Source organism: Rousettus aegyptiacus, unplaced genomic scaffold (assembly GCF_014176215.1).
Source record: "Rousettus aegyptiacus isolate mRouAeg1 unplaced genomic scaffold, mRouAeg1.p scaffold_m13_p_1, whole genome shotgun sequence".
NCBI lineage: Eukaryota > Metazoa > Chordata > Mammalia > Chiroptera > Pteropodidae > Rousettus > Rousettus aegyptiacus.
In genome coordinates this window covers 24,181,393-24,195,133 of record NW_023416284.1, presented here as the reverse complement: position 1 = coordinate 24,195,133, position 13,741 = coordinate 24,181,393, and the positions used below count along the sequence as shown (strand labels likewise).

The following is a 13,741-nucleotide window of genomic DNA, read 5'->3' as shown; positions in this document are numbered from 1 at the left end:
AAGAAAGGCCTTGAATTCATGAGTTGGCCAGGAATGCAGAGGGCAGAAACAGAGAGGCAGGTCTGTTCTGACTTGAGCTTCAATAAAGAAGAGGTGCCCCTGTGGGTTCCTAGTTCCAAGGGTTTCTATCTGAAGCTATAAAGTGTAAGAAAAAAATTCCTCCATGGCTAACTTATGAAGCTACGTGAATATCCAATAAATTTAGAACAAATGAGGGTAAAATCAGTCTACCCACTGGATAAACATTATACACTGAAATAGTATTTTTTACTGAACATTTTTTAAAATTTAGTGATGTAACAAAATGGAAAAGAGCTCATGATTTAAATGAAAAAACTGATATAAAATGGTTTATTATAATTTCAACTACAAAACACAAAAACATATAAAAAATCCAGTGCACACCTTTATAAAACAAAGGAAATATACCAGAATGCTCACTGTCCTAGTTCCCAGCACTGTATGCAATAACTATTTGTTGTTCTTGAATAAACTCTGGGATTAAGGATGAACTCATTTATTTTCCAAATTTGCTGTAATGAGATTACGGAACTTTCATAATGGAAAAAATGTAAATATATAAAATTAAGACTGACCACAACATAAACACAATAAGAAAAGGGAAGGGGTTTTAATGTCGTTCACATCAAATGACAGATCACAGTAAATTATGGTTACAAACAAGGAAACCATGTCATTTAGACCGAAGGGACTTGAAATTATTGGGGGCGGGGGGGAGGAGATATAGAACTCTTTTCCTTGTAGAATGACGAGGCTTATCTATAACATAACACGTCAATGTTTTCGCTGACTTTGAAATTTGTAAATAGCTGGGGAGCTCACTGTTTCTTTCTTCACCTTCACCTTCTGAGTTTTATCCTATAAAAGAGTAAAAAGGTTACTCCAGTAAATTGTACCAGGGGTTTTGTAAAATAGGAAAGTTCGTAAACTGCCTATAAGAAAGCCCTCAGGTGATTCCATAAAGTAGTGGTTAGCATATCTGCTTCACACGCAGAAGGTCTTGGGTTCGAGTCCCAGCGGAGCCACAGCCCATACCCTGGGTGTGCCAGTCCCCGGGCTTGCCCTGAGCATGTGGGAGGAGACACCCCGCCTTCAGAGATCCAGTTCTTGAGGGGAGATGGCAACACCCTTAGGTCAAGGGTGGAAGGCAGAGAGGGGGGAAATTAAAAAAGAAAAAAAAAAAAAGCAAGCCCCTAATTCAGCCCTTCTCAAAATGCAAGAGAAACAAAGCCCAGTTGCCCTGAGGCATCCCACCCACCTCCTCCATGCCACAAAATCAACTTCTCCCCTGGGCACCTACTAAGGTACTAGAGCATGTAGAGGTTCTTGGGAAAACTAAAAAAGGTATTCAAGTCATTTCTTTTTTTGTAGGGCTTATTCTTACATGGAACCCCAGTTGAGAAAGGAAGAACTAAAGGATCTACAAAGCTGAAGAATTTGACATTTAGAGGAATCATAATATGAAAGGGGCATCTTATATTCCTCAGCTGTTATTTAACTACACAATGCTGTCTATTTTTAAACACCAATGAGTGACATGCACTGTTTTGTTAACCTGTTTAAATGTTAAAGATAGCTACTCATAAGCTATAAAGTTCATATGCTACCTGATCCTATCCTTTGCTGTTCCAAAGCACTGACTAATAAGCCTCTTATTACCTTCTTAATCAAGGAATATTTCAGCGCTGTCAGAGTAACAGACACTGGCTCAAACCACTGCCCCTGAGGAGCAGACATTTTCACTGGGGTTGGTTTACACACAGCTGAAATCCAGTCTCGGTTAAGACCTTTACAAGGGGGGGGGGGGGGGGGATGAAGGCCCAAGGCTCTCTCTCCTCACCAGAAGATCTTTGCGTGTTTGAATTTTCTGTGCAATAATGAACAATTCTTTCTCGCGTTCAATCCGCTGTGTCAGGCAGTTATACTGCTTTTGCCTTTCTTTAGCTATCCGCTGCAGAAGAAACACACATTTTCAATAAAATATTAAATTAAAATATAAATAAGAAACTATATCTTAATCCAATCAAGCCCAAATTTATTGATGGTTTATCAACTCCCTCCTTACTCCAGAATCAACATAACGAGACACTAAAATTGTCGGTTTAAGAACATCACATTCTAGAGCTGAATGGAACCCTGGAGACCTGCCCAGGGACACATGGTTCACCTGGAGCAGAATCAGAACCATCCTGGGAGTCACAGATGTCAGGAATCTTTCCACTACTACACTAAGCTGCTTCAACCCTTGCATGAGTGTCCTGGTTACCTAAGGTGACGCAGGAATGAACCAGTACTGGAAACCCTACACGAAGTGAGTAGAGAAGGGCGCCAGGCAGTGTGCAGTGTCTGAGAACCATAGATCTCAGAAAGGAGAAAGGCTTTGTCAGCAGAAGCTGACCTGAAAATTCTCACTGCTGATGACTCCTCAAAGACTAGTGGTCCTTAAATTTAAGAGAATCGTATACCTCTGAGAAACTGATGAAAGCTTTGGATTCTTTCTTGAAATAAATGTACATGTGTACAAATTTGTAGGGTTTATTCTCTCACAGAACAACAACTGAGAAAGGAAGAACAAAATGATCTAAATTTGTACAAACATATATACCTATTTGCTTAAAATTTCAGTGTGTCAAAGAGGGCATTCATAGACTTCCTAAAGCCCATTCACGAACTGTCCACCCCCTCTAAATTAGACTGAAAATTCCTGTGATTCACACATCAGCAGTCCCTTAATAAAAATAATTTTGCTTTAAAGAAAACAATCAAAAGAAATAACACTACTAGACAAAAATGGCAAGATTCAAACTTTCCCAGTTTCTCAAAAGATAAGTTGGTGAAGTATTCCAGAGTTTGAAACACTAATCTCTTTAGGAACTACCACAATTCTTGAGAAGTTATCAGTGACACAGCTAATTGAAAATACAACTAATTGACAAACAGAGTTATCATGAGAAACTAGTCAACGGGCTTCTCAGCTGGAAGTGTTATCTACATAAAGGGGAATATTACTAGGCCTCAGACTTAAACAATTCCCCCGATTCTAGCATAGTCTCCCAGCAGTGGTTTCAGACAGCTTTTGTTTTCACTTTATTGCACAGACTGTCAAATTTATGGCACTACCCAATATAGTCAAACTAATTAGGGGTATTTATATTACTAAAGCAAGTTTAGCTGCCTCTGAGCTAGAGAAACTGCTGTGAAATTAAACATTGGAAGCAAAGCTGATGCGGTGTAAATGATTCAAATCAAAACAGAACAGCTGTCTGACTGAAACACATTGACAGCATTTTTTTAAATGAATCAGTCAGAAGTGAGAGTTCAACTCCAGAAGGCTTTGAGAAAAAGCATATCTTCTGTACAAACCCAGCTACAGTGATGGAAACCAACATAAGGAAAAGTCAAAACAAAATTTTGGTTACAAATGCGTAACATGAAAGAATTTTTGATATGTGTATTCACTGCTAAAGGTTCAATATCAAAGTATACTTAATCCTTTAATCTTCAGTGCCCCCTCTTTCTCTGCATTTTAAAACTGTTGGCATCTGTTACAAGCATTATAAACACAAAACCCAGGGTTAGAGGTGGGATTCAAATGCAGATCAAAAGGCCAAAGCCTAAGCTGCTAATAACCACTATGTCACCCTTCCTCCAATCTTAGAAACCAAAGGATGCTCCTCCACTCTCATCCCCATCACCGAACCCTCCTGCTTTTCTAAGGGAATTCAGTGTGTTTGCACAATAATTATATTAAATGCAATGACCAAAAAAGGAATCTAGATTCTCCTAAACTGAGACCTAAAGAAAAATGGAGACAATTACCTTAAGTTGAGTCTGATGAGTAACTCCTTTCACTTTCTCCTTCTGCAAGGTCTCTATCGTGGGTCTATTAAAGACTCGGTCCACGAGTTCTGGGGCTGTTCGCAGGTGAGTTGCAATATCAAACTGTTCAACTAAAAGTCAAAACAAACGTTAAGGTACTGTCTCTAACACCAGACAACACAGACGAATATGCTAGACTGTCCCAGGAACCTGCAAACATTTCATACCTTCCTTTTTAGTGTCGAAAAAGAATACATGCTTATTCTGTTGCTTCCCCTGGAAATCCAGCAGATGGAGCTCTGATTTTAGTCTTTCAATTTTCTACAACGCAAAATATGGTCTCATTTTAAATTGGGTTCTTATAAGGTATCAGAAATGAATTTGCAAAAGTTTAAACCATTTCACATAACTATCACCAGCCAGCAAAGAATTTGCCCCATTCTTTTAAAAGAAAAGACCACTAAAACTTATCGAGCACCAACCACATGTCAGGTGCGGGGCTAGGCATCCCCCAAAACTCATTTAATCCTGAGATGGAAGTGAGGAAAGAGCTTCAGGGAGGTTAATCTGTCCATAATCTTGTGTCTAATAAATGGCAGAGCAAGAATTCAAACCTGTCTGTCTCATTCCAAAAACTGAACTTTCCACTCTACCGTGCTTATTTTCACAATTAAGCATACGTCACAGACTTTAATACCAGAAGAAATCAACTTATAACTTAAATTGATATTTATATTTCTCTTCTTAACCAACAAAAATATACATCAGAACAAAGAGTTTCAGTTGTTACCTTAGCTTCTGCAACCCTTTTCATTTCTATATATTTGACATCCTGAGTTCTCATCAGTTTCAGCTGTTCTGGAGTTACTTCTTCCTTAATATCCTTAATAACATGAACTCCATCCTAAAATCCAAATTTAAAAGATACATTTCCTATTAGATGAAAGTCATTACTAAGTTGTTGGCAAAGTTCATCGCTGGAACAAAGAAAACCAAATGCTATACGTAACAGCAATTCAATGCTCTAGGCACCCAAGGCACCTGGTCAATTTAGCACGTCCAGTCATCCCCTTTTAGAACAGCTCCAGGCGTAAGACAACTCAGAGCCAGGGGCAGAAATGCATGCTCCTCATGAAGGGGCAGTTTTGCCTTGGATCCTGACCTGGACCAAATGGAGAAGGGCTGAGTAAGAGCCAAGATTCCTTCTCTCAATTTCTTCCCCCATCCTTATTTTCCTTATTGAGTTGGAGCTCAAAACACCAACTGATTCATTAGGGACCCACCTGGAGTTTAACCCGAGTCATTTTATAGTAGAATTCATCTGGATTTTTTTCAAGAGCTTTCTTCCGGAGAGCTCTGAGGTATTCTTGTTTTTTCCGATAGTCACTAAAAGGCAGGTTAAACAAGGTTCATAGCGAAAAAGCTTTTTACAAACCCACAATGAGCAAACTACAAGCATCTCAAGTTCACATAAAATGAAACAAAAAAGCCAAAGCAATGACTACATTTGATCCATATGCCACTATCACTGATGTTGAGCTCCTCTCTATAGGTCCCCCTCCTATCTCAATCTACCTGAAATTAACTGTCCCCATCTCACATATCTCTTAGTACCATTTACATTATAACACAGAGAGACAAAACAAAGCACAAATTAAAACTCCTTAGACAGGGTTCTGAGGCAAGCCTGGGTGCCAAGTGACCAAATAAGAAACTACACACTGCAGTATAGCACAATGACTGGAATCGTGACTCTGGAGCCAGACTGTCTGGGTTCAGACCTTGGCTCTACCGCTGCCAGTTGGGTAATCTTGGACAAATTACTCTGTATTCCAATTTAATCTGTAAAATGGATGTGATAATAATAGTATCACAGAAGGTTGTTAGGAAGAAAAAAAATGAGTGTAAAAATTATAATTCTCCTAGAACTCTGTTTGGCCCAATAACAGCACTTGGTTATTACCACTCGCCTTAAGAAACTCTGAGATCAAGAGAGAGCAAGCCATCGCCCACCATCTGTACCAGAAGCACAAAAAGGACCTCAGCTGACATGTATGGCAAACAAAAAATTATAAAGTATTCTGCAAATAAAGTGATAAAAAAGAAGAAGAATGGGGATAATTGTTTTATAAAATGTTTTCAGAGTTCATTATCACCCACGCTCAGTCTCATGAATCCATCTTTCATGTCTCTTCATTCCATACCACACACATGGTGATGTAAGAGACTCAACAGCTGGAATTTTAGATTATATCTTGCACTTCAAGAAAAGGAAGAGGAAAAAACTCAGTTTTTGGCACCAACACCAAGGCAGGGGCAAATGAAAGCCACTATGAGAAAACAATCTGGAACAACATAATAAAAAAAAAAAATTCACAATGCAACTACTGTTAAATAAATAATGCTCCACCTAAACAAAGAAGGAAATTTAGGGTCACAGACAAGTATCTGACAGGCTGCCAGAGTTTTGGCCATTCTATCAATGGCACGAAATTATCCCCTATGGACACTCAAGCATTTCAAATGCAATACAGGGAGGCTGTAAGCTTTCTTGGCAGCAGCTCTACCAGAAAGACTGAACTCACTTTGCACGAAGTTTGTAGTCTTTCTTTTTTTCCAGCAGGCCCAGATGTTTTCGAAAGCTGGGCTAGAAGACAAAAGAAAAAAAAGTGTTAAGCTTCTTCAGCCAACACATACCCAACTCAACATAACACCTGACTAGAACAAACGTCTCTGGGGTACTCAGTAAATCCCTGTCCTTAGAGCCAACTCACTACCCTGTTCTCTCCCCACCCCTAACTGGGCTCTACCCAAGGATAAGAAAGACCATGCAGGCGCCAGAAAGGTCACAAGCACTGTCATAGTAGGTTTCTTGGCCTATTAAGGACAGAGAGAGGCAACAATGACTCTGCACTAAGCAAGCAGTTGCCAGTTGTACTAAAATTACTACAGACTTAATCCAAGGGTTTACAAAATACTATGAAGGGAATATATAGTAACAAGGAGGCAACTGTGGTAAGAAAGCTAAATTTAGAGTCAAGAGAACTGGGTTCAAATCCAAGCTTTACCTCTTAACAATCTGTGACCTTGGGCAAGTCACTTAACTTATCTGAGCTGCTGTTTCCTGCCTATAAAATGAGAATAACAGTACCTACTTCTCTGGTTATCATGAGGATTAACTGAGCTTCTATATAAACAATAGCGCCTACACATGGCTTGGCACATAGCAGGTGCCCAGCATATGTTTGCTGTTATTATTGTATCTTTGATAAAAAGTATGAGAGAAAACCAAGTATCACAGAAAATATTTTCTCCGACACAGAACTTGGATAGCTCAGAAGGTACAAGGATTACGTCTTAGTATTATCGTTCTACAAGCTGCCATTTGTTGAACAGTTAAAACATGTCAGGGTCTGTGCTAGATGCTTTTGCCTACATCATCATAACAGACCACATTTATTAAGCTCTTACTCTGTTACAAAGCAGTCTAACCTCATTACACACAATCTCATTTAATCCCCACAACAATCATGTAAAGTAGGTAAAGCAAACAAAGAATTGCTTATCCCAATTTTCCAAAGGGGAATGAGGTTTAGAGAATGACTTGCCCTAGAGCATAGAACTAGTAAATGGCTAAGCTAGAACTAGATAGAACCCATTCTATCTGGGGCCACAGTCTGTGTTCTTCCCCCACCCCACTAGACTGCATCCTCTTCTGCTCTGAATAATCTCAACTTTTAAGGAAGTACATACACTCCTCTACTGTTTAAATTTGTATAACAATTCAGGTGGGGTTTTTAACAGTGACCCTTCTCATTTTTCATCCTTGAAGTGATAGAATAAATAAGTCAATATTTAAATTAACACTCAAACTTCTGGTAATTTTGATTTTAATCACAGCACACAAAGGGAAACCGATAGAGAGTGGAAAAAGAAAACTCGAGGGTCAAAAGAGCAACACCATGAGGCAGAAATCTTTAAAGTTGTCATGTCCACTTGAATGTGCATTGGCATTATAGAAAAAAAACCTGGCATTGCATCTGAAATAGTTCAATAATTACACATGATCCCTCCACACAAAATATCTTCAATAGTGTCCCCACTGCTTCAGTAAAGGATCTAGAGGATAAAACCCAAACTTTACACAAATCAGGAGTGCTTTGTTAATGTATTTATCCACCTTTCCAACATGACCTTCCCCACACCTCTCCCCAAGACCAGCTATTCCTATTCAGATACGGTTATGTAATGCTCATAGCCAGCCTTCTCTGCCAATCCAAATCAATTACTTACAACTGGGATTTTGGACACACTACTCGATCTCTTTAGGCATCAGATTCTTCATTTGTAAGAGTGAGGGTTAACACCCACCTCACAGGAATGCTGTAAGATTTTATGAAATAATCCTTGTACAGTCTATTGGGCTATATCCTAGCACAGAGTTAGGGCTCAAAAAGAGACAGTTGTTATCATTGCATTCCAAGTCCAACAAATTTCACCATGATGCTTCATATCTACTCTTCCCACTCAAATGCCTCATTTGGCATTTTTTATGCGCTACCTCTTATAAAGTTGCCTTTTTATTCATCTTTTAGTAGTCTCTGGATTCAAAATACTTGGTCTGATTCCTGGCTTTGCTGCTTACCAGCTCTCTATCTTTGAACAAATTGCTCAACTTATCTGAACTTTAGTTCTCCCATTTGCAAATGTGAGAAAATAATAGTACCTACTTCCACACACTGTTGAGTTAAATGAGATATTGGAAGGAAAGCTTTTTGTACTTTATCTGGCTCTGACACACAGTAACCACTTCTAGCTATTATTACTTTTAGATTGGTCCAGACATAGGTCCAAACAAAGTGACATATTACACAATTGCTCCTGGCACACCACGAAGCACACAGCAAATAAACAACAAATATCTGATAAATAATATTAAACATTAAGACTAAACTGTGGTTAAGAGGCTTTAGTTCCATCCCATCAGTTGGCGACACAACTTAAGAAACATCTCTCTCTCTTCCCATCTGTAAAATGGAGTTGGACCAGGTATCTCTAAGGGCCTTTCTGGAGATTGGATATTTTGAGATTCCTGAGAGCAGTGGAATAAATTGATTCTGCATATATTAAACGAATTTCTATTCAACCTCTCCACACAGATACATCCTCCACAGAAGTCCTACAACTGTTTATTATCCCTGAATTTGGTGTTTGTGACTGGGAAAGTCACTTTAGCTCTCTGGACCTGTTTTTTCATCTGTATAATGGGGATGGAAAACACCGAAAAACATTACAGAGTGAGACAGAAACAAAAAGCTTATGTGGCAGATCTTCATGGACCACAAAGCCCACGGCGATGATACTCTATCACTAACACCAATCTCTTTGGTCACAACCCCCATATGCAGCGAGCAGAGCTGAGCACCTTTAGATGTGGCTGCCAGTTCCAGCCCGCGCACGTATTGGCTGTGTGAGCTTTGATCTCAGCTTTCTCAGAGAAGGTCAAGCACTTGGCACACACAGTACCTCATTTAATTACCTCGCTGAAACCTTGCAAGATAGCTCTGATTACCGCCAAGAAAAGAGGAGCGGCCCATTCTCTGTTCTTCCCAGAGAGAACGATAACCCGTTCTCTTCGCAGAGCCGCGAAGCTCCGCCCCAGCCCCGCCAGCATCTTTAGCATAGACTTGCATTTACTTCACACGAACACTACGTACAGAAGAGAGCAGGACCCGGGGCGGAGAGGGGGTTGGGGAGAGAGAAGCACATGGGCCAGCGCTCGTGGAGCTTGTGCGGTCCTACCTGGCTTCGCTCTCGGTGTTCCCGCTGTCGGGACTTGGCCGCCTTCCGAAAAGCCGCCGACATATCTGCTCACGCCTGGGAAAGCTCAATAGACAACGCTGGTGCCGTACCACCTCAGACGCCGAATCCACCGACCCTACCGGAAACAGGCCGAGCCTCCAGAGGCTTAGAACCGCCTACTTCCCCTCCGCAGCCTATGCAGGGCCTGCTTTTCCGGAAATACGTATTCTAACAAAGACGTCCATCACTGGCTGCTTCTGGGAAGTGTAGTTACCTAAGTCTGATCTCTTAACTCCACAAAAGCCCGTTCTTATTAGTCCACGTGTACCGAACTCTCTCTCGCCTTCGCGCTTGGCTCCGCGTTGGCACCTGGGAACACATGGCTGGCACTGCCCTCCGCCGAGGCGTCGGTTGTGCGCATGCGCAGTCACCTTCGGCTCTGCTCCACTTGCCGTCTGTATGCGGTGCGTTTAAAACTGGGACCTGTGTTAATTTTACTGGGTACCAGAAAAGAGCACTCTATAGCGAGACAACAGACCTTAAAACCACGTCTCGCTTTGCAGTGTGACTTTTGACAAGTCACTTGACTTTAATGTGCATTTTTCTCATCCACAAAACAAGAATATTAATAGCATGCTCTGCTTGCCTCTTAAGACCTTCAAGGGGCTCTCAGTTGAATGAAGAAGTCATATTGTGGCAGTAGTTGTAAAGTTCTGAGCCTTACACCCTCAAGGGAATGGCTGGCTGACAGAACCAGTATTATCAGATGAAGAACAATGTAAATGATTAGGACCATAAACCATGGAGATGTGTTCTGATCCTAACTGCTACTAGCCAAGGCAAAGTTAGCTTCACTCAACCTTGGTCGCCCCATCTGATTTGTTGTAAGGATAAAATGAAATAATATGTTTAAAATGCCGTGTTCACCCCTTAGCAAGTTTACAATCAATTGGAACTACTATTTTATTATATTATTATTACCAAACCTAACTGTAAAGATAGAGAGAGGGTTGGGCACAACAGAACACTCCAGAGGCATTTGGTTTCTTTTCCACCATGTAAAGCTAGCCTTCAGCGAGTTCTGTAATTGGCACCCATTCCACATTACAGGGCTCACTCCTCCAGCTGGGGAACTCTGAGGAAATCCTCTCCTCAGTCCTCAGGGATGCAAGTCCAGTAGACCAATGGGCATGAAAAAAAAGCCTAAAGTAGCTGAGATCTGCAAGTGAAAAGCTTTTTCTGACTCTGAGTCTAAGCTTCATGCCAACTAGGGCCACATGCATTAACAAAATTCCATCTCATTTGTTATTAACCATTCAAAGACAAGGCCTGTCACCTTTCCAGCCTCATCTTGATTAAAAAGCCCAGCAACCAGGCAGGGTGACATGGTGGTAGCCCCAGTCACTCCTGCCACTTCCCCTGAAAAAGGCATTATGAGATGAGCATACCCAGGAGAAGACAGCTCTGCACACTGGAATGGGGAAGAAACCCTGGAATCAGCCTGCAGGGCTCTAGGTACCCCAAAGAGTAAGGGTGAGCAATACACCCAAACAAGGAAGGAAATTTTCTCATTGGGGGAAGGAGGGCTCTTGATTACAAGCATAAGAGAGTGATTCAGCACCCAAGAGGAAACCATGAGAGGTCCGTCAGTCATCACCCAGGGCCTCCTTTTAAAAATGCTTCCAAGGTGAGGGAACAACTGGGAGACTCTGAGCGAGCCCCCTCTACCACATGATAAGGAAGGGCATGTGGGGACTGGCTGGGTGAAGGAACAACCAGATCCCACTCACTCAAGGCAATTCATCCAGCACTGAGACTCTGCTTCCAGCCCCAGCTCAGACACACCTGTTCCCTAGGAGGCGGAGCGGAGGTGGGGGGTGGAGAGACTGATGGGGAATGGGAACAGGGAGTCCGTGTGGCTGATCCCTAGACCTCCCTGGGGCACGTTCTCCTGGGTCAACGAAAATAGAGCGGGCAGGGAAATGTGAGACCATTGGGGAGCTGGATATGTGGAGGGGAACCAGAGGGGCTCTTACAGTTTAGGCATCAGAAACAACAGTGATAAACAGCCCTTGCCCTATACCAGTCTCTCTCCCCCAGTCTGGGCCAAGTCAGAAATATCCTAACTTTCTCTGGCCTTCAGACTCCAAGTCCAGCAGCAGAACCTTAACAGTTGATTGTGAAAGGGAGTTGGGGGGAAGAGCGAAGCCCCACATATTAAATATCTACCATGCGCTCTCATCCAATCTTCACATGAACGCTGTGAGACAGGAGTCAACCACTCAACAGATAGGAGACTGAGGCTTAAAGAGTTTAAATGCCTACAGAGATTTACAGCCTAACAGTTAAGCTCTTTTGTTGTTGTTGTTTTTTGTTTTTTGGCATGAGAAGCTTTGACATTTGATTGGATTTGAATCTAGGCTTGCCATTATTCACTGTGTCACCCTTGGCAGGTTACTTACTCTCTCTCTGTGCCTTCATTTCCCCATCCTTAAAACAGGTATAAAAATATGTATTTCATAAAGTTGTTGGGAAATCAAGTGCACCAATATATGTAAAGTGCTTAGACAGGATCTGGTGTGAAGTAAGAACTCAGGAAAGATGGGCTCTTATTAAGGCTGTGCAGCAGATTCAAGCCATGAGTAAAAACCAGAGACCCCAACTCTACCTTTGATCTACCTTACTCACTCACAACCCCTCCCTTTCTGGAGGCTGTTCACCTGTGCCCTTCCCCCAGAGCAGACCCCTTTTTGCCATCTGCTCCAAACAGGCAGTCTTCCCTGCACTCCCCAGACCTGGGAGTTTCCTACACCAGCAAGACAAATCCCAGAGAAAGGGCCCACCCAGCTGGCTACTCACTGCCTAGACTAGAGATAGCAAGTGTCTGGGATCCAAACTGGGAGGGAAAGTGGGGATCCAAACTGAAGCAGTATCCATCATTTATTCATTCATCAGATATCTATTATCTAGACATTGGAGTAAGTATTGGGAATGTGGTGGTCAACAGGAAGAACCCATTCCCTGCCCTCACGGACACTTACAGTTTAAAGCATCAGGAACTAAATAATAAACAAACAATTGGTTACTTTTAAAAGGAAACCTGAACTCGAGGGTGACTTGGGACCCAGGAAGGCAAGCATGTAATTCAGAGATGGAAGAGGAGGATACTCAGGAGTCCCAGCCTGGGTGGGAATGAATCTCTTTTGAGAGCTTCGTTTGACCCAGCCTGGTGAATGGGAAAGCCTCCGAGTCTCTACTCTAGATGCTGAGGTTATTTCTAGGGTTGGTTTGTTGTCTCTTGTTTTCCAAACAGCACTGCAGAGCCTCCTCATTCCTCCCCCGCCCTTCCAGATCTCAGCTATTTATTTCTAGTGACAAGCCTGAGAATCCCAGGGGGGGTGGCCTCAAGGACCTAGAGGGGCCTTGTGTCCCTGGCAGGCGCCAGTCCTCCCTCCAGGGCACAGGGAGGAAGCCAGAAGTTTGGAAACCATAGAGGTGAGGGAGAGGGTGTTCCCTCTACCTCCCTCCACCACCCCTGCAGTGTGACTGTGCACTCTCCTCACAGTCCTCTCCCAAAAGTCCAAAAATCATGAGACCAAGGATTAGGATCTCCCCTGAGCCTCAAAGGTCAAAACTATTCCTGGGCACTGTGGAAACCAAGGCAGGACTTCTCTGTTCCAGGTTGCAGCTGGAGGTGAGGAGGCAGTTACTTCTGTTTTTGCCACTCAAGAGTTGTAGAATAAAGCCCTTTGAAGGTCAAGGCTCTATTGAGAAGGGGCAAATCTTCTCCTCACTCCACGTTTCCAGAGAACACCTAGGTCCCCACTGACAGAGCCAGGACAGCAGAGTCAAAACTACCCTCTCCTCAAAGCTGGATTAAGGCTCTTTTTATTGGAGCTGAGTGTGACCCCTGGGGGTAAACTGGGAGGTAGGGGGACATGAAGGAGGAGGACTCTTAGTCCGCAAATAGACCTTGGTGGGCTGAATCCTATACCCCTTGCCTGAGATTGAATACAGCAGTCTCCCGCCTGCAGCTGGGGGGTTGGAGGGAGCAAGAAGAGAGGACAGCAAAAGCTGCAGGGAGGGGACAGGGGCGGGG

At 42.5% G+C, this 13,741-nt stretch overlaps 1 protein-coding gene across 1 annotated transcript; it reads right to left on the bottom strand.

Moving 5' to 3' along the window:
* Nucleotides 1-605: 605 nt before the first annotated feature.
* Nucleotides 606-9,805, bottom strand: UTP11 (UTP11 small subunit processome component). The gene is made up of 8 exons (XM_016157408.2): nt 9,643-9,805; nt 6,426-6,487; nt 5,124-5,226; nt 4,631-4,744; nt 4,068-4,161; nt 3,841-3,971; nt 1,862-1,972; nt 606-879 (listed from the first exon to the last, which is right to left on the bottom strand). The coding sequence occupies exons 1-8, from the start codon at nt 9,703-9,705 to the stop codon at nt 796-798; spliced, it is 762 nt and encodes a 253-aa protein (XP_016012894.1). The 5' UTR covers nt 9,706-9,805; the 3' UTR covers nt 606-795.
* Between the last annotated feature and the right edge of the window lie 3,936 nt (nt 9,806-13,741).

What these genes read in the sequence shown, in the direction of transcription:
- UTP11 (XM_016157408.2), bottom strand. Translation starts at nt 9,705, where the DNA reads ATGTCGGCGGCTTTTCGGAAGGCGGCCAAGTCCCGACAGCGGGAACAC. An exon ending in AACACCGAGAGCGAAGCCAG is followed by an intron (nt 6,488 to 9,642) that starts GTAGGACCGCAC and finishes TTTGTCTTCTAG; the next exon opens with CCCAGCTTTCGAAAACATCT. An exon ending in TTTCGACACTAAAAAGGAAG is followed by an intron (nt 3,972 to 4,067) that starts GTATGAAATGTT and finishes TTTGACTTTTAG; the next exon opens with TTGAACAGTTTGATATTGCA.